At 55.2% G+C, this 20,641-nt stretch overlaps 1 protein-coding gene and 1 long non-coding RNA gene across 4 annotated transcripts in view; both read right to left on the bottom strand.

The window, feature by feature from the left end:
- Positions 1 to 341: 341 nt before the first annotated feature.
- On the bottom strand, positions 342 to 11,502 carry LOC103665787. Its single transcript, XR_569392.2, has 3 exons — positions 9,181 to 11,502; positions 899 to 1,133; positions 342 to 568 (listed from the first exon to the last, which is right to left on the bottom strand). It is a non-coding gene; the product is annotated as an uncharacterized LOC103665787 (long non-coding RNA).
- A 2,194-nt stretch (positions 11,503 to 13,696) lies between these two features.
- The window catches only part of CYTH1 (cytohesin 1), a 77,588-nt gene continuing 70,643 nt past the window's right edge, over positions 13,697 to 20,641 (bottom strand). For all 3 annotated transcript variants that reach the window (XM_040640103.1, XM_040640102.1, XM_008693820.2), the window contains 3 exons: positions 19,273 to 19,344; positions 18,505 to 18,659; positions 13,697 to 15,499 (listed from right to left, as the gene is read on the bottom strand). In XM_040640103.1, the coding sequence (XP_040496037.1) occupies positions 15,421 to 15,499; positions 18,505 to 18,659; positions 19,273 to 19,344 (306 nt within the window). In that variant the 3' untranslated portion in view covers positions 13,697 to 15,420. The remainder of the gene's footprint in view (positions 15,500 to 18,504; positions 18,660 to 19,272; positions 19,345 to 20,641) is intronic.

Below are 20,641 nucleotides of genomic sequence, written 5' to 3'. Positions count from 1 at the left end.
CTGCCCTGTGTGCTTTTGGTCCTATGAAAAAAAAATCCCAGTCCTTTAGGCTTGAAGAAGCGTGGGTGGGTTTTCTATAGCTTATAGTCTGAAAAGACAGGGCCACCGCAAAGGGACCAACCCCGTGCCCGAGAGTCAAGGCCATACACTCCCATGGGTTTGATGGCTTGGGTTCCTCTCCCTGTCCTGGCTCACTGCTGGCCATGCCCTGATGGACGGGGCCTCCTGAGCTCCCAGCCTGAACTCCAACCATGCTGGGGTTCAAATGGAGTGTTTAGGGACTGGGTCCAAATCCCCGTTTGTCAAAACCTCATTCTGCAGAGACAGAATTTGTGCAGAAGTCAGATTTTATTATAAAAAAAAAAAAAAGTCAGGCTTCTGTGTGTGCAGGAGGCAGCCACAGTCCCCAGTGACCCCCTCAAACACTAACCTAGGTGCTGCTGGGAAGGCATTTTGTAGCTGTGATAAAGTCCACATCCGCCGGCTTTGAGCGGGGAGATTGTGCTGGGACGTCTGGGTGGGCCTCGTCCAATCAGCTGAGTGTCTTCAGAGCAGAGCTGAGGTTTTCCTGGAGAAGGAAGAGATGGCACTGGCCAAAGCTGCTGGCCCAGAAGGCCCAGTGTGCCCTTCCCAGCAGCCATTCCTACCACTTCAGACATGCCGTGCCAGCCTCCACGGCCACATAAGCCCACTACCTGCAACAGATCTCAACACGCACACGCACACGCACACACACACACACACACACACGCACACACATGCACGCGCGCTCCTGGTTCTGTTTCTCTGTTTGGACCCTGATAGACACAGAGTGTGTTAGGAACGAGGGCCAAGTTTTGGTGTGGCCAGAATACCAGAACATCCCCCACACCTCAAATTTGCATTTATCCACACGCACCTGCCGGCAGAACTCCCGCCCTGAGGAACAAGAAGCCGAACTCCCTAGCTGCTCACTTCTCGGCCGCCACGCACGGTCACACGTTTGTATCTAGAGCGCGTCTCCCGTCAGTCCGTAGCACCCGGCCGCGGAGTCTCTCCCGGGCCCCGCAAACCTGAGGCCGGCAGCTCTGCTGGGACCTCCATGTGGGCCGTAGATCCTGCAACAGGACACGAGGCCATCTCTCAACGACCTCCTGAGAAGAGATCCCAAGACACAAGAAAATCAGAAAGGGAATCCGTGACTTTTCCCTTCAACAGCCCCCCGACGTGGGGGAGGAGATGCTGTAGACCCAGCCCAGCCTGGCACCAGGGAACCAGCCTAGCGCAGTGCCCTTGCTAGAGGTGCCCCCCTACTTGGTGCCTCGGTTTCCCCACTTATAAAATAAACTGCATACCTCTAAGATCCTACTACCTCTACTTCTGGCATCTGTGGTTCCAACCATGAGACCCCAAGCTGGGTGTCAAACCACCACTGTCCAGCTGGGGCATCTCACTTGCATTTTCTGAGCCCGATTCCTACTCTGAAATCACTGAACCACATTTAAGACCCTCGATTTTTAAAACGACTTGACGAAGCTTCAAGCCTCACCCGAGAGCACAGCTCTCTTTAGCCTGGGTGTGCTGTCCCACTGTGTTTCTCTGCACTTACGGGCGCCGGCAGCGACCTAGTCTTGCGAGGGCTGGTCTGTGGGGTCCTCTCTCAGCGCTCTGTTTTAGCTCATCTAGCGCACTTTCCCCGGGTTTGTCTGTCTCGTGCACAGATGCACAAACGTTGACTCGGACCTCAGGATCTGGCGCCCTACCTCTGTCTGTGCCAGGGACACGCTGGGAAATGCCTGCTCCATCAGAAGGCTTTTAAAGCTGCTGAAGGCCAGGAGGGCTCTTCCACGGAAGTCGGATGCCTGCCTACCAAGAGAGACAGCTTTGGAAAACACATGGTGTGCTCCCGGGACCCACGTCACCTTGTACTTGGTCCGCCTACTCGGGGTGGAGGGTGCCTGACGCTCTTGTCTTCACCCCGACAACTTCCGGGAGCTTGAGAACCTGCCTCTGCTTCTCACAAGCAATTTACGGAAACACAACCTCAAGAGCTTGGCAATTCGAGTTGCGTGAAGGGGTATCACAGTGGGCGAAGCTGTCCATTTGCTTTGAATGTGCTCAGCTTTTTGACAGAAATCACGAAACGCAGAGGAAATCTCCAACTTTCTACACCTAAGGAACTGACTCAGGGTAGGGATACCTGCCCAGCCACGTGTGCTCTCCGCGGGGAGCTCGCTGGGCCTTTCCACCCGTTAGAGGTGGTCAGTGATGAAAACCAAGTGCCCTGCGTCCTCTTGGAAATCAAAACAGGGATAAAGCGGACAGGAGAGCGGGATTTCAGTTTAGACAGTGCTGGAATTCGTCGCGGGACCTGGAGACTTTTCCAGATTTGAGTGTGTGTGTGTGAGTTGTTTTCACGGACTGGAGAGCACAGGTGTTGGCGAAACCACAGACGCTAGACGGGCTGGGCCTTCAGGACGAAAGTGGGTTCTTTTCTACCCAGAACGTGGCCACGCTTTATGCTAAGGAATCAGGGGAACCTCGAGTCCATGGACGCGGGATCTCTGCCGTCGGGCTTTGCCTGGGCTGGTCTTTCACAAGGACTCTGCTTTGAGGGTAGCTCCTGCAAGTCTCCCAAAGTCCCCACTTCACTGTGGAGGGAGGTGATTTGGGGACAGTGAAGCAGGAAACACATACCTCTGCTCTTTTACAATAGGGGCGGAAGGGGACCAGGCAGGACGACAGGATCGTAGGGTGCCTCCTCACCGAGCACAGAACAGGAACGGAGGGAAGAAAAAGGCTTTGAGACAAGAAGCTGCCCAATGACATCCCTGTCTCCCCTTTAGCTTTCAGAACATGTGCCCTCGAGGGTATGCAGATGCCTGTGCTCCCGGGGAGGACAGAAACTGGGAAAGAAAAGCACACGCACATTCCACAAGGCACGTGGTCCCGGCAGCGACTCCGGCAGTGTCTCCGTGGTCGGGCAGAGACATTGTGCCACTTGCTTTCCCTCCTGCGTCAGCACTTTCCGTCCCGTGTCGGCGCCATCCAGAGATGGTCAAGGGTGACAAGGCGCGATAGTGGGAACTGTGTATGTCGGGGTGTGTTGTAAAGAAGTACCCCCCCATTTGCCATGAGATTATCCTCCCTGAAGTCTGGGGAGCCCTGGGCTTTGGCAGAGGCATCTCCTCCCTAGACTGACTGAGAAGCAGAACCTGCAGGTGTGTCCGCACTGGGGTGAAGGACAGCGTGGCAGGTGGCTTCACTGGCCGAGCCAGCTCCCAGCACCCCTGTCCTCCGCTGAGGAGGGACTGGGATTCCTCAGGTTCCTGTGGACCCAGACAGGCCACAGAAGTGACCAGAGGACTAGCTAGCTACACCACTCGGCCACCGAAGGCTTGCCCAGGAGAAGGGGGGGCTGGGGCAGCGCGTCTATCTCACACATCCAGAGGTGTGGACGGATCCCCGAACTGGAAGGCTAGTGGGGGATGGTAGCTGAAGACCGTGAGATGTGGCCAGATGTCACCATGCAACACCAGACTCGGACGAGAAGCCTTCACCGCCCCCATCCGCAGCCGACCACCGACACAGACATCTTCGGGCGATACCTGACCGGTCGGCTCCCCAGGCGGGCTGCAGGGGTGCATGCTGGGACAGAGAGCTGCCACAGCCTCCCCCTGCCGCTGGCTGCTGGGGTTTGGAGAGGAGCGTGGGCCAGATGCAGGCTGCGGTGCTCACACCTGAAGGGGCCAGGTGTTTACCAGAGAGAGACGAAGCTTTAAACCAGGTGGTGGTAGAGAAAAATGCCCAATGGAACTGTTTGCCGGGTTAAGCTGAGTTAAATTTAGTTTTCTCATTGCCAAGCAGGAATGGGCCTGTCAGCAGGGCTGAAGATAGAAGTGCACGTTTGCACACAGCGTGCTAGTAGCAGTCAATTCACACCTACTCCGAGACAAAAAGATGCAGAATACATGAGCCCAGCTACCGGGATGAAGACAGAACAAGGAGTTAGTACAGGTGCACGAATCCATTGTTCTTCCCACCCCCGGGGGAAGCCCGCTCCAGACCAGACAATCAGGCAGAGGGCCGCCGTTTGAAAGGATCAGGACAAGCCGCCACTGGCAAGATGAACCCACACAGGGCAGGAGCACGTCATCAGAACCACAAATAGGAAGATTAAACGCTACAGTTCTGCAGGTACCATTTCATGCCAGGCATCTGAAATTCTAGAACAACGCTTCTCAAAACATGGCCTCCTGACCGTGCTATGTGCGTGTGGCAAAGGAGGAAGCACATAGCGGGCAGGAGGCCCACGGTGGTCCACAAACCCCCGTGTCCCACACCTGGAGCTTCCACGGCGGTGGGTGGCAGAGAAGTTCCCACGTTCCCAGCAAGTTACCACCCTGGTCCTTCTCTGTAATTCCTCACTTGGTCGTCCACCCCATTCACTGCCTCAAGTGAGGCTGTTCTCGTCATGACACCTGACACCAGAGGGGCTCAGGGCATGTCGACTGTGCGGTGTGGCCCCAGCCTGACCCCCGGCGTCCCCTACCCACACATGTCCCCACCCTCACCTTCCCGCCCACCTGCTTGCTCTGGCCACAAGAATGCCAAGAGTCTCAAGGTTCCAAGTCCTCATTTCCCGAGAGTGAACGTGTCTCGTTGGCTCTGACTCGCCCCTCAGCTCTCTCCTCTGATGTCCCGTTTCAGCTCCTATGTTCTGGTACAAGAGATCCTCTTTCTGATCCACAATGGCCAGCACATGCTGATTTTATAATGCATAACTCAGAAAGGACTATTCTCTCCCAAGTTCTTAAAGTTGCATTCTTTTTTTTAAAAGATTTTATTTATTTATTTGAGAGTGCGAGTGAGCACACGGGGGAGAGGGAGAGGGAGAAGCAGACTTCCCACTGAGCAGGGAGCCCTACTCTGGGCTGGATCCCAGGACCCTGAGATCACCACCCGAGCCGAAGGCAGACACGTAATCGCCTGAGCCAACCAGGCATCCCTGGAGTCCCTGCTTTCTAAATGTATCTGGATCTTCCCTCCTTCTGACCCGAATGTTCTGTGTGTTAGAAATTTTGAGCCACTACATGATATGGTGAACCCTGTGGTCTAAAGTGGAGGGACCATCATTATATCTGACGCCCGAGGAGTGGTGTCAGAGGCGAGCTCAGGCAAGAGAGGCTGAGAGCTCTGGCCCCAGTGCCAGGGACCCAGAAGTCGCCCGTGGGGGGCACCGGGCGAACTCTACAGGCCGAGCGGGAAGAGCAGCCCTCACCACAGCAGTCTCCCACCAGAACCACCACAGATACATATGAGCAGGGCTGTGCTCCCAAACAGCATTCCAAGGGATGCCCATCTGTCATGAGCCCTTGATACGTATGACTTTAAAAAAGTGTTCTTTGTCCGAATACCTTTGAACTTTCAGTCCCACCCCTGACCTCCAGGAGGGGTGAGGGGCTAGAGGTTTAATCAAGCATGCTGATGTAATGAAGCCTCCGTAAAACCCCAAAAGGACAGGGTTCAGAGAGCTTCCAGGCTGGTGGCAGGTGCAGGGACAGGGAGAGTGGCATACCTGGGGAGAGCGCGGACACTCTGCACCCTTTCCCCACACCGCGCCTTTAGTTTCTCTCCATCTGGCCCTTGACCTGCATCCCTTATCATAGCCTTTAATAAAACAGTAAATGTAAGTGTTTCTGTAAGCCGCTCTAGCAAAGTCATCAAATCTTAGGAGGGGGTCATTGGAACCCCCAGTTTGTAGCCAATCTGCAGGCTGTCAGCTGTGCTTGCGACTGGCATCTGAAGTGGGGGGTGGGGGACAGTCTTGTAGGACCGGACCCTTAACCTGTGGAATCTGATGCTATCTTTGCGTAGATAGCGTCAGAATTGGGTTGAATTAAATTGAATTGCTGCTATGTGAGAACTGCTTAGTGTTGTATGTGTGGGAACACCCCCTCATTGGAACTGGATCCAGGGAACATTGAAAGATCAGGGCACTCTTGAATTAGGAATCCTGTCCACTGAAAGATCTGGGAATAGAAAAATTTAAGAGAAACTTTGTACAAAGTTACTCTAAGAGGAAAACAAAATCTAAAACAAAGCATTTCTGTTGATGGAAATTCTCTCCCCCAAATCAACCACGAGGCAGAAGAAAGCTGTAATTTAGCCCTCCAGACTAAATAAATATCCTCAAACACTTGGAGATATATGAAAAAGAAATGGCTATAATCAGAAATCTAAAACCTAAGAACAGAAAAAAACAAACGAAATGTAGAAAAATATTTAAATATTGGGAGATGAGTAAAGGTATACGGGAATTCTCCGTACCGTTCTTGCAACTTTTCTCCAAGTTTGAAAATATCTGGAAATGAAAAGTTTCAAGAGCGCTGGGGATATTTTCATGGCTGTCTCAGTGGGCTGAGCAGTGATGGAGCTGCAGAGAGAGGGCAGTCAGGTGGGACCATGGAACGTAAGTCGTCGGAGGCCCAGTGCAGGGTGACAATGGGAACTGGAGCCCTGAATGTGGTGCTCACTCGGGAGTTAGAGAAGGCCGCTGCTGGAATCACAGTCTATGGCCTCAGGGTTTGGCCGCTCTGGGGAAGACTGGCATCAACCAGAGAAATGGATTCAGAGCCTGTCTACACCGTGTGCTGACTGGAGCCCCTTGGCCACTTAGCTCACCCCAGTGTCCTGACGATGCAAATGTCTGCTGCCAAGGAGCGTCGCGGGCTTACTTAACCTCAAGAAATAATATAGCTATTGTAATAGTAGGAAGTCCGTAGACAACAATCATGGTTCCTTACAAGAAATGACAAACGGAAGGCCTACACGTAGCAGAGTGACATCCATGTGGTATTTACCCAACAAAGGATGCGGGATTATGATCATGACGGTATTAGCATGGAGGCTGACTTTTACAGTCCCTCTGCAACCAGAGAGGAAGCTACCCAGCCTTCAGTTTGTTTAGACAGTGAGCAAAGATGATGCAATCGCACCTGGATCCACCAGGTGTTTAAGGGAGAATTTGCAGCTGCCTAGAGCCAAGCGTAGCGAAGGGAGTTCAGTGGGCAGGTAGCCTGCTCTCGGGTGAAAGGAAATGGGTCAAGGACGAGAGGGGTGGCACCCCCAGAAACAGGCTCCTTGTTCTCCTTCCTCTGCTTCTTCTCCCTCCTACAACTTCAGAGCGCCTCCCCTGACACGTTTGATCCCCTTCAAGAGTCAGACCAACTATTCTGATGTGTTAACACATCTGAATCATGTTCTCCTGGCTTACAGAAATCAGGCGCTGATAAACTATTCACATGATCCCGTCTGGCAGGCAGCAACCTGTGGTTTGTTGTCATGCATTCACATATTCAACAGACGTGTTCCGAGGGCCCTTCCTGTGCCAGGCACTGGCTAGGAGCTGGGAACCCAGAGATGACCTGGAGAGACAGAATCCCCATGTCACAGAGCTGATAATCTGCTGTGATGGCTCAATGACCATATCACCATATCCCTCATGAATGCAGATGCAAACAATCCTTAACAAAATATTAACAAATTGACAGGGGCGCCTGGGGGCTCAGTCGGTGAAGCGTCTGCCTTCGGCTCAGGTCATGACCTCAGGTCCTGGGATGGAGCCCCACATCAGGCTCCTTGCTCAGTGGGGAGTCTGCTTCTCCCTCTCCCCCCGCCCCCACCGCTCATGCTCTCTCTCTCTCAAATAAAAAATAAAATCTTAAAATATTAACAAATTGAATATATTTTTAAAAAACCCATGACCAGGGCACCTGCGTAGTTCCGTAGGTTAAGCGTCTGCCGTTGGTTCCAGGGTTCTGGGATCCAGCCCCATATTGGGCTCCCTGCTCAGCGGGGAGTCTGCTTCTCCCTCTCCCTCTGTGGCTCCCCCTGCTTGCACTCTCTCTCTGTCAAATAAATAAATAAACAAATAAATAAAATCTTTAAAAAAAAATGACCAAGTGGGTTTTACCCAGGGACGCAAAGTTGATTTAGCACTAGAAACGTTATTCATTCATATGGACCCACCATACCAATATACTGAAAGAGAAAAATCACACGGGCAACTGTATCTGTGCCAAAAAGCCATCTGACAAAACACAACCCTCGCACACGATTAAAACTCTCGGCAAACTAGGAAAATGTATAACTGCCTCCAACCTGACAGAGCATCTCTGAAGACCGCACAGCTACCCTCCCACCTGAGGATGAACAGAACGCTCTTCTCCGAAGATCAAGAACAGGACAGAGGAGCTCACTTTAGCTCTTAGCTCATACCACACATAAAAATTAACTCGAAAGGGATCAGACCTAACTGTAAGAGTTAAACCTTGTCTGGGATGGGGGCTGGTCACCAGGGACACCAAGCCGTGACCCAAGGTTTGGGACCTTCGGCCCCCTCCCGCCCTCCGGGGAGAGGACAGGGGCTGGAGGTGGATCAACGATCGATCGTGCCTACGTGAGGAAGCCTCCATAAAACCCAGAAGTTCGGGGTTCAGGGAGCGTCCAAGTTAGCACCTATATCCACGTGTGCTGGGAGGGTCACACAGCCCAGCTCCGCGGGGATGGAAGTCCCTGTACTCGAGACGCCCCTGGAGCTCGCCCTACGTCTCTCTTCTCTAGCTGTTCGTCCGTGACCTTTAGCATGTCCTCTAATAAACCGGCAAGCCTAAGTGTTGCCCTGAGTTCTGTGAGCCCCTCCAGCAGATTAATCGAACCCGGGGACGGGGATCATGGGAAACTCCAGCATGCGGCCGAGACAGAAGCTGCGGATTAGCTGGGGACGCCCTACTTGCCTCTGAAGTGTGGGGCAGTCTCGGGGGACGGAGCTCTTGCCCCGTGGGATCTGACGCTGCGTCCAGGTAGACGGCGTCAGGACGGCGTTACTGTAGGACACCCAGCTGGTGACACGGGGGGATTGCCTGGTGTGTGTGCAGGGAACCTGGAAGTGTCAGAGGGAAGTGTTCCACGGGAAGGTAAAGGAGAGACACACCGGAGGTGGAAAACGGACTTTTTCTAACACGCTATTTATAGGATGTTCTCCTGTCTGTGGACATTTCCAGTCCCGACCCTTGAGTCACGAGCTAAAGGTGAAGTCATAAGCACCGGGAAGTTTAACCAGTTTAACACAACACACGTACCAACTAACACCGACACCTGCACGGAGGCGCACCCCCCTTGCCCAGGATCTGCACTTACCCACGAACGCACGAAGGCTGTTTATCTGCGGTCTGGGCTCCGCTCCCTGGAAACTGGCTGCTTGCCTCTGAGAAATAGTGCGTGACGTGCACTAACTGCTCACTCCTGTTTCAACCCAGGGTCAACAAGAAGTCACCCAGCCTCCTCGGCACAGCACCCTAACCGCCGTTTCCAGAGGCTCTCCGGGGCACCTGAGTTTCAGCGAGGTGCCTCCTCCAGTCTCCAGGGACACCCCGTGGGGCCTGCACAGCGTCTGGTTTGGGGTGCATCTCAAGGCAGGCCGGGGCGCCATCATCAAGGATGCTCGGCCTGTGCTAAGGACGGACCACTGGGGCCCATCCTTTTCCTGCACCGACACCGCTCTGAAGGTGGCATGCAAAGCTCAGAAACTTCGCATCCACATCCCGGGGGGCGCAGCACTACCCTCTGACGCTACCAGCTGTGAATGGGCAAGTGCCTTCCAGGTGTAAGTGGACTTGGCTGACATGAGGCCATGGCATCATATAGTTGCCGGGGAGAGGGAATGCCATCTTGGGAGCTCTGAAGAACACTCCAGGTTAATCCAGCAGATGCAAGAAGGTATGGGCCCAGCTCTTCTCTTACCCATTTATCTAGACTCATTTCGGTGATGCCTCTTCTCAGAGTCGCTTCTGAGGTCTTCCTGCCCACTGTACTGGCCAGGGTTCTCCCGAGAAACAAGCAGGAGGCCCCGGGGAGCTTGCTTCCTCCCACCCCCTGTGCGCCCCCCTTCCTGTGAGGACACAGCAAGAAGGCAGGAGGGCCTCACCCGGAACTGGACTTCCCGGCCCTCAGAACTGCGAGGAATACGCTTCTGCGGTTGAAGCTGCCCCATGTGTAGTGACTGTTCCACTGGTCCAAGTAGACGAGGATCCCACAGGGACCAGACCCAGACTGAGCAGGCGAACTTTACGTGGCCTGAAACGCAGAGCTTCCTGGGCTCCTGTCCCAGAAGGCCCCCAGGAGTTACCTGTGGGCAGGCTGAGCCCGGGCTACTCAACCCGGAGCCTGCAGAGGGGGCCTGCAGAGGGGCTCAGGACCGTGGGACTCCGCCGACTTCGCTCTGAGGGCTTTCCGTGTAATTTTCTGGGGAGATGATCTGTAGCTTGTGTCGGCTTCGAGAGGGGCCTGGCTCACCGGTGATTAGAACCGCTTTCCGGAGGCTCTGGGGTGATGCAGACACACAAGCTTCTGCCAGACACGGACCTCCCTCTGCATCCTGTGAGGAAATTACAGCCATGACAGCATCAAGGTCAGCGTTCTCAGTGGGGAGCGGGATCTCTGTCCCATTCAGGAAACACGAGGTTCCAGCTTGATCCCCAGGCAATAAGGAGATGAGCAAGTCTGCAGACAGGTGCTCTATCATGCCTCCAGCACAGACTAGCTCAGGCAGCGAAGAGAAAGGAGGCGCTTCTGACGGAGCTGGCGGCACCACACCCCCAAACGTGTCCCATGATGCTCTTAGGTCTGTGTGTCTGATGAAAGCAGGGCTCCACTCCTGCGGCCCCATCGACACAGGACGGCCTTGTTTCATTTCTAACGCCCCCCCCCCTGCAGACAGCCGCCGAGGAGGCACGCGGGTCTTGGGTACGTGTCCCACTGGCCCTGCCAAGCACAGCAGCAGCCAGCCCCTCCAGCGAGGTGAGGGCACAAGCCGCAGGGGGGTGCTGCCCCCGCAGCAGCAGATGCAACCGAAGGAGACACTCCCCGGGGGGCCCGGGGGCCACCAGCCCTGCGCCACTGTCTGTGGGTGGTTCTCAGAATCACATCATCATTTTCATGGCAGTGAGGAAGCTGTCACCCTAGCTGCACATCGTCCATTCTAGAGAAGCCATTCTCCTGGCAGGTGGCCATCGGTTTTCAGAGCGTCCTCGCCCCAACCACAGGGTTTCCTTCAAAATCTAGGAAGGCAGCGGGGACAGAATTTGACATCGCGACGATTGCTCGCAGGGTAATTTGGGAGAGGATTATTCTGCCCTGTCAGATCATCTCAGGAAGCAGAACCCGCAGCAGGAAGAGCCAGACGGTCAGGTCTAAGTTCCCAGGCTCCCCCTCTTGTCCTCATGAGAGGCTGACGAGTTCCTACAGACCGCCAAGTCCCACATCTTGCCCCCAGACATCGCCCGGGACCCCTCCAATGCCATGTACTCCACAGTACGCTGTTCCACTCCTCTTTAAAAAGAATCACAAAGATCACACAACTCCTAAAAATGCAAAAGCTAGTGTATAGTAGGCTCAGTATCGGATCATCTTGGCAGTTTTTTGAAATTTTTGTCCTTATTTTATTCGTAAATTTCCTCTTCAAAAAAAAGATAAACAAGTTGATAAATTCAGATTTATATTATGGTAATAATAAAATAGGATAAAGGGGGCACACCTGGGTGGCTCAGTAAGTAAAGCGTCCGACTCTTGATTTCGGCTCAGGTCACGATCTCAGGGTCATGAGATCGAGCCCCATGTTGGGCTCTGTGCTGGGCGTGGAGCCTGCTTAAGAGGCTCTGTCTCCCTCTCCCTCTGCCTTTCCCCCACTCCCTGGTGCTCGCGTTCTCTCTCTCAAAAAAAAAAAAAAAGAAAAAAAAAAGAAAAGGATAAAGGACCAAAAATGTGATTAAAAGGGAAAGTACAGGCTACAGACTGTATGATTCCAACTGGGTGCCATTCTGGGAAAGGCAGAGCTATGGGGACGACGGGAAGTCAGTGGCTGCAGGGGGTCAGCAGGGAGGGAAGGAGGAACAGGGGCAGCACGAGGGACGTTCGGGGCTGTGAAACTCTTTTGTGAGACACTGTAATGATGGATCCAGGTGATCCCATCTGTCTAGACCCACAGAGTACGACACCAAGTGGCCCGGAACGCACACTGCTGTGTCAGTGTGGACGCATCACCTGCGACACAGGGACCCTCTGGCAGGGACGCAGACAGCAGAGGAGGCTGTGCAGATGTGGGGGCAGGAGGCGAATGGGAAATCTCTGTACCTTCCCCTCAATATTACTGTAATCCTAAACTGCTCTAAAACATGAAATCTATTCATAAAAATATCAGTACAATGCAGGGCAAGTATAAATCAGGATTCTCAGAAGTTGTGCCTCTGACTGAGCTTCCTGGTGGCCAAGATGAAGAGCGAAACAGAAAACAGCTCCCAGAGACCACGGGTTGGCTTCACTCAGGCCCTCCCCTATCCCACACAACAGAAGCAAGTGTGGCCAAGGTCCTGGAGCTTTTCAGAGAGAGACCAGCAGAACACTCCGGGCCCAGTGGCCTCAGCCAGGGGGTCATCAGGGAGTGGACTGGGTGCTGGAATCGGGATGTTTTCACTGTACTGGAAGGGTGTTGGGTACCATCTTGTGCTCTCTGGCCCACGCCCCCTGTCCTGCAGGCCAGGGCCCTTGGAGATAAAGGCCTAGGGGATGGATGGCCCCGGGTAAGACCAGCCAGTGATGGAGAAGTCCTGTCCAGGCAGGGCTCTAAGTTCCCCCGGTTCTCTGAGCCTGCAAGTCTGTGTGTGGGACCGAGCACCTTCTCCTTCCCTGCACTGGCGCATCGGCACAGAGAAAGGCTCACACGGACTCTGCCTGGGCTGAGATAAACCACTACAAAATTAAAACTCAGTGTGATTTTGTAAAACTCGGTAAGCTGTACAACAAAGAGTATTCCTTTCCAAACAGAAAAGAAAGTCAGTGTAGTGGGAATGGTGATGGGGAGTCTGGGGTGCTGGCAGGGAGCGCGGGGTGAGGATCAAGAAGCCCCCCGGGGGTGGGATGCCTGGGCCAAATCGCAGGGAACAGGCAGGTGGGAGGGTTCCCACGTGGAAGGAAGGGGGCCTGAGGGGCGGCCAGGCAGAGACACACGGCCCCCTGACAAGCACTGCAGGAATCCAGTGAGGAAGGTGAGGAAGGGCTGGGCTGTGAACAAGTAGCCGGAATCGATGGAAAAGGGCAGTGCTGGCCGAGAGTGCGGGAAGGAACGCTGGTTTCTCCGAGATGCCTCTTGCAGAGAGCCATGGCACACAGGGTTCCGAGATGCTACACGCTCCGGATGGCTGCAGAAATCAGGAAGGCCTGCAGAAGAAACATCGTCAGCCAAGCGACCCAAACCAGCAAGCAGCAAGGATGGGAACTGGCTGCTGTTTCAGGGAAAGGCCCGCCGGCGAGGGGACAGGCCCGGGCTCGTCGGTCTGTGTTTCGGGGCTTCTTCCCTGCCTTCGAGGGCTAGCTCACTGCGACGACCCCTCCTCGGCACTCCGCAGGCTCATCTGGAGACAGAGGTTCTGAAATTCCACCAGCGGAATCTTAGCTCAAAGCTGGAGGTTTGTTGCTCGTTTCTTCTTCACACACGGGGCCACGAGGAAGCTGCCGTTCACTGTGCCCCCCTTAACAGAAGACAGACCCTCCTCCCCGCTCCCGGTTTATACCCTTGCTGGCCCCGCAGGGAGCGGTGGGACTGCGCTCCGAGATCGCCGCCCCCCATCCCAGGAGGAAAGGAGGCCACAGGCGACAGGGGTGCTTTGGGCAGATCTGGAGTTTATTTGCTGCAGTTCCTTGGCGCTAGTTTACAATGCAAAAAACCAAACGAACAAAAAACAATTGGAATAATAATTATAATTTTTTTTAAAACCCTGTCAACAACTTTCAGTCATTTCTTTATATTTTATATTTTGACAAAACTTTTTTTAAACAAATACAAAATAATCTAAAAGGAGAAAAACTATACATGGATTATTTACACCTCTGATAAATAGACTAATACTGCTCCAGGTGCCTCTCCGCGTGGGATCTGGGAGAACCAGCGCAGGGACGCGGCGGCGGTGGGACCCCGGCGGCCCAGATCTCCTCCCGTCACCTTACGAGCTCCGGCAGGAACACGCCTGAAGCCACTCGAGGGAGGACCTGTATGAAGGGGACCCTAGAAAGTCCCCCCGCCAGCACCCCCAATCACGCCCTTTCACAAAAGCCATTTCCAGAGACGCCCGCCTGCCCTAACGGAGTCGGAGGAGCCGGGGCCGCCCGAGAGGACCGGCAGCTCTTGGCCTTCTTCCGTGAGGCGACATGCGGGCGCCGGGATGGCCCGCCGGCCCCTGCTCGCCCCGGCCTGGACGAGTGGCGGGAGCGGCCCCGAGAGTCCCTGAGAGAACGGCAGGAGGACGCTGCGTTTCGTGGCTCCCTTCACGCCATGAGTTAGGAGGGGCGAGGCCAGCCCGCACGCAGGCCCTCCGGGAGGGAAGGACGGGCCGGCCTGGACCCCCGTGCTCCGCCTGCCCCTGCCGGGCAGAGGAAGGGCCCCCTCCCGGCTAGTGCCCCGCCCCCAACGGGCGACAGTAGTCCAGGTCGGGGCCAGAGTTGAGGCAGAAAAAGCTGAAGACCTAAGGTGCTCAGGTAAGACCTGCTCCTTCCTCTAAAACGAGGACCGCAGCTCGGGGGAGGCGGAGGAAGAACCACGAAGAGCCAGGCCGCCACCAGGCCGCCGAGCCTCAGCTGGGACCGCCTTCCTCGCAGTTTTGGTTACTGGGTATCTAGCTCAAGCGAAAATGCCGACTTTGCATTTTAAAGCCCGACAAGAAGGAGCTCTGAAAGAGAAAAAACAGCAGGAGTCCAGCGGTTCTCTCCTCCCCTCGGCACCCCCAGCACTTGGACCGGAGAGGCCTCGGCCGGAGCGCCCGCGAGTCCGCCCGCGCCCCGGCTGCTGAGAAGCTGGCTCCCGCCGGCAGCCCCGACCGGGCAGAACGCCGCTGAACGGCTCTACTTTATCTTCTTCTCTCTTTAAAAAACAAAAATATATCTTTATAGTAGGTGGCTTCTCTTCCATTCCACTTTTCTCTTAACATAGAATAATATATCGATACGTGTATTTACGGTGCAGGGTCGAAGGCTTCTTCACAGGGAAATAACCAAGAGGTAAACAGTTGGCTTCGAGCTCTGCTATCAGACCTGCTGAGCGGGAGACTTGCAAGGAGGCTGATGTGCTGACAGGGGCTCCGTTCTTCTTAGAGAGAAAGGCTCGCAACCCCACGCCTCCCGGGTGTCAGATCCCTCTCGCCCGTGCGAGCTGCCTACCCTTCTCCCACTTAAAAACAAATAGCAAAGCTGAAGCCAGTCTCTAGGAATTCAGGGTGACGCCCCGCAGGGGCCACCCCTGCTCAGCCACCCGCCGCCCGTCCGTGGGGGGGACGGGAGGAAGAACCCGCGGCCTCGCACGCCTCGCACGCCGGCGCTGCTCGCTGTGTAGACTCAGTGTCTCTTCGTGGAGGACACCTTCTTCTTCCGTGCTGCCAGCATCTCGTAGAAAGGGTCCCTGCTGATGGCCGCTCTGCACACACAGAGGGGAGAAAACAGAACAGACTGAGGGACGGGCCCAGAGGAGACAGCCCCGGGCAGGGGCTCGCCAGCGGCACTTGTGCCCCCTGCCCCCTCGACTGGCACTGCAAAGGCCACGTCGGTGGCGTCAACCTTCATCGTGTCCACACAACGACATAAGGGACAAGCTTTGAAAGAGACACACAGTGCATGTGACAAGGTAATTCTGGACTGTTTACTGCCCGTTTCTACCTAATAGTGGATGTAGGGTTAGCAACAGAGTATTACACACTCTTACCACACCCTAGCCCAGAAAGACAAATGTGCTACTTCCTCCTACCACGACAGCGAGCACCACGCAATCCGTGGCCCATGGCGGTCTGACATGTGCTGCTCTGACGGCTGCCGCAGTCTGTAACCGTGCAACTTCGAGTCTCACGTGCACCAACTCGATAGCCAAGACCACACGTGGACTGTCCACACTGTCGCGGGGCCTTGGGGCACAGCCGGCCAGGCCCACTCTGCGCCCACAGCCCGGCAGGGAGGGAGCCTGCGTGTGCCCTGGCAGTGCCCCAGAGACCCCAGCATGGGACAGTGACAGCAGGGCCACCCCCGTGCACCTGTCCTTCCCGACTGTCCAGCACGTGGTGCCACGATCGTGCTGAAGCTCTTCCAGAGCTGCCACACTCTAAGTGCCCACGAGCCCAGCTCACCGCTGGCTCTGCACCTGACCAGGCCAATGACAGGCCCTGCAAACAGACTGGGGCCTATTCACCAGAGATGACGTGTCCCTAAGAAGTGTCTCCACAGCTCCTCAGGGCAGCTAGGACCAACAGTCCCTGGCACCTGTCCCAAGGGGACCTTGCCACAAAGGCCTCAGTTTCAACGTGGAGAGCCAAGGACGCAGAAGCGGAGCACCGTGTGGCGGTCAGGAGCGCATCTTGATGAGTCACAGGGCTCGGGTCGCAAGATCAGTACCACCTCTGTGGCTCTGGACAATCTAATTCGCCTTGCTGTGCCTCAGTGTCCTCATCTGTAAAATGGGGACAACCGTGCTTCCCAGGCTGTGGTGAAGGGGGAGGAGATGGTACTCGGGGCACATGAACACGAGGTGCAACTCCTGCCCTGGGGACCAGGCAGCACCGGGGCCCAGCCAGGAACTGAGCCAGCCCAGGGGGGGCCTGTGCACACCCGCGCACCCTCGCTAAAGGACCGGACGATTCCAAACGCGACTTTCAAGAATGTTCAGTGGCTCTGGCTGTAGGAGCACAGACCACACGAAAGACGAAACGCACAACTGCAGACAAAACCACGGAACAGCGCGCAGGGAAGGCTGTGCACCGCCACGTGCCGCTCCAGTGGCGACACAGCACGGCCGCAGACGGTAACCCGCGCACACACAAGCTTGCGTGGAGAGCACGCCTCAGACTGGTTAGCCAGGTAGCACGCAACCAGCTATTCACCTGCCAGAATAAAGTTACATTTCTTACTTCAAACCATACCCTAAAAACACATTTCATAAAGACAAAAGAGTTAAATGTGTTTTTTAAAAAAAGTATGGTAAAAACAGAGCGTAGGACACGTGGGTGAGGGTCACTCACTGGCCGGGATGCCCAGGGCACGGCCACTCCTCTATCCAGACCTCAGTGGAGGGCTTTTTTTTAAAGTTTTCATTTAAATTCGTTAGTTACCACACGGTATAGTGTTAGTTTCCATGTACAACAGAGTCAGTCAGCGCGTCCATACGTCGCCTGCTGCTCGTCATGCACGGTGGGCTCTGGAGTCTCATTCCGGGCACTGACTCCAGGGACACCGTGCAGCCTCCATCCGCAGGATGAGGGTCAGAAAGCTCACATCAAGAAGGGGAGCTACCAGGGTCACCACATGACCCCGTCTCACCCCAAGACGTCCCAGGAGTTATCCCCATCACACCGAAAGGGCAGGAGGAGTGGGTCTCCAAGGAGGCCGAGGGTCTGGCAGGAGGGCAGGCAGCATGCCCAAGTCAGAGGGAACTCAGCACAGGGTGGTCTGACCCCAAACCCATGTGCTCCTGCCCAGCCTGTCTCTTCACGATAGGACTTCCAAGCGGACTCCTGTGGAGTCCATCATGTGTCTTTCTTCAGTCATCTCTTTGCTGTTCCACCCTGGCCAGACCCTGCACCGGCTTCAGCAGCGACACCAAAACACACCCCAAACTCCAGCGCTCCCCCTTGGGAGCAGGCTGTGGCCAGGGCGGAAGCATGCCTGTCATGGGAGGGAATGCAGGGCTGCAGGGCCTCGGATCACCCGGTCCGGGCAGCCTCCTTGGCCTCCGGGGATGTCACGCGCTCTCAGAACAAACTGCCACTGAGACAAGCAGCCACTCCATGCCCGCGGGGCACGACGGCCATCTGGACAGGCTTCACGCAAGTCCCGGGGAGGGGGAGGAGGACAGCTCCAGCCCGTCACCCCCTCGCACTGTGCAGCTCGGCAGAGCAGGAGCCAAGCTCTGGGTCTGCTGCTCTGTCCACACCCGTGGAAGCCTGAGAACCCTCTTCCCCCCCCCAGACCCTCAGTCTCCCCACAGCACAGCGGTCAATGGTGGGGGTCTATCCCGTGACCCTAGAGCACGGCCGTGTGACTCTGGGCAGTTTCCTCACCTGTAAATGGGACAAGTCTCCCCGGAAATGATGAAAAATTACAATTACTATCTCCACTGAGCTGCAGTTCTGACCATGAGGCCTGCTTTCGAAAATGTGGGTCGACCAGGGGAACAGACGGCACCCACCCCTCCCCGGGTCACGAGGAGCCCTCTGGGAAGCCTAGACCCGAGGCACTGTCGTCAACGTGCTGTCACGGTCACGCATCTAAGGATCCACTGAAAAGCAGTCTGGGAATTCTAGTCAGACTCTGCCTTTGAGGATCTCACGCGGGAGCCACCGAGGGGGCGGGCGGTGCACTCAACAGCGGGAACGGTACATATTTGAGAGGTAGAGCCCTCGCCAGAGAAAGCACAGCCACGTCTCACGTGCCACCTACTTGATGCATTTAATCCACTCCTCCTTCTCCTCAGGCGTCGGGGCTGAGATCCGGTACACAGTGTGGTTCCCTTCCACGACCCGCCCGTCAGCCTCTGTCTTACAGGCCTTGATGACTTGGTCTTTATTGTCGGGGATATAAAGCTCAAAGCAGTTCTGAGGATCACAAAAGAGAGGGAGAGGGTGTCAAAGATCTGAGAAAGCTGCCGAACAAAAACAAAAAATGTTAGTTTCTTCCTCAAAAGACTCTTCATTGTGACCCCCATAAAGCACAGGCAATATGTATTTTCCTGTGAAGAGGAGCCTCGCAGTGGAATTCTGGAGAACGAGGCTGTATGTCAGTTAGCCTGATTAGCAAAGATACCAGCCAGGTGCATGTCCGCTCCACTCCCAACACACCAAAACCACGGAGCGCTGCAGGTCACACGGATGCCTCCCGGAGCCCACCGCGCAGTATCGGCGTATTCCAAACAAAGGGGGTACCTGCAAGGTGCCTGAAGGTCCTAACACGAGCAGCCCAGGCATGAGTGGTGCAAGGAAGGACAATTCCATCCTTCGTGGGACCGTCCACACGTGACACTGAAGCACGTGGGCAGAGTGATGAGGTTGTTTACAGCCTCATCTCTGGCTTGAATACTAACGATAATTTTAAAGTCAGGCTAAATTGGAGATATGACACTAGTTTTAAGTAAATCTTGGCAATTTCAGTCTTTTTCAAAGAACTGCTACACTCCTCCCTTCTAGCCTCTCCCTTACCCCAAATACTTACTGGTTTTTTGGAGTCCTCTACCTCCCGGATACTCAGATTCTCTAACGGGATAATCCCACGGGGCTCCTTGTCCTGTAGAACAGTTTCAGACAGAAAGACCTCACTGCTGGGGCAGGAGCACGTGGCCCACCACACTCCTTACCCACACGCCCCCTGGGCCCTTCTGCTCTTCTCCCATGACCTGGACCTCACAAACCAACTCTGGGGCCCACACCCTATGCTCTAAAATCAGAAGAGGGCCAGGAAGCACATGGGTACACGAATCCCTGTAACCAGGGGCCTCTGCAAGAAGAACGCCCAGGGGAGGCTCAGCAGGGGCCCTGAAAGAGGGGATGTGTCCCAGAAGAGCCCACGGGAGGCCCCCTAGCGAGCACGCGAGCCTCTCTCACACAGAAAACCATCTCCCTTCTCTGCCTGGCTCCCCTACACTTCTCTTCAGGCTCTGTTCCAGGGTCAGCAACCCCAGAAAGCCCTGGTCTCAGTCCAGGTGCCTGCTCTGTGCCTCCAATGCCTGGGACTGTGTTGTGTGTGTGTACCCGTTACCTCCTGCCCCATCGTCCCCCTCTCCAGACGGCAGGATCTTCAAAGAGAAACTGCCTTCCTGACAACTCCACATGGGTCTAAAAAGGCACCTACACTCCTGTCCAGAACAGAGGAGAAGAGCCCTGCCATGCCCTCGCGCCCACGGCCCTCCCCCAACGCTTCCCAACTCAGCAAAGGCCGCCACACACACGCACTTCACACCTCCATCTCCGGGACATCCAGCCACCCAACAGCCCAAGACTTCACCCCAAGGTCAGCAGTGCAGCTGGGCTAAGCCTTGCCACCAAGCTCCCTACAGCAAATGTTCCTGCCACACTGTGCGCTCTCCATTTGCAGACGCAGGTTCCTTCTCCTTTTCGGGCAACAGTCCCGTAATCAATGGTATCTCTGAACACGCCGGTGCTGGGGCTCCGGTACTGGGATCAACTTTCTCTGTCCTCCACAACTGGTTACCTCTCCCCTAATTGTCTTCATACTTGTCTTTTCCAGATATGATCTGACTGTCTCAAACCTTTCCTCTATGACGGTGATTTTCTTCTTGGGTAATCTGTTCCACTCCTCACAGTTTTTACTTATTTATTATTACATAAGTCATACATCACTTACATTCTAAATACATCACTCTTGTTCTCATTTGTTTTTCAGTCTGGACCTTGCGGAGGGAGAGGGGGAGGGCGGACAGCCTGTGTTCTGGCCCCTTCCACGGTCTCACGAGAGAGTGGTGAGCAGAGGGCAGGGCCGTCTCAGACACTTGCCGCACTCTGGCTCTCCTCTGGGAACGGACGTACTGCTTGGGGTGGGTGTGCTGCTCACGGGCGCACTCCCT

The sequence above is a fragment of the Ursus maritimus genome, unplaced genomic scaffold (assembly GCF_017311325.1).
Source record: "Ursus maritimus isolate PB19 unplaced genomic scaffold, ASM1731132v1 scaffold_24, whole genome shotgun sequence".
NCBI lineage: Eukaryota > Metazoa > Chordata > Mammalia > Carnivora > Ursidae > Ursus > Ursus maritimus.
The sequence above is the reverse complement of the archived record's forward strand: the minus strand, read 5'-3'. Positions and strand labels throughout refer to the sequence as shown.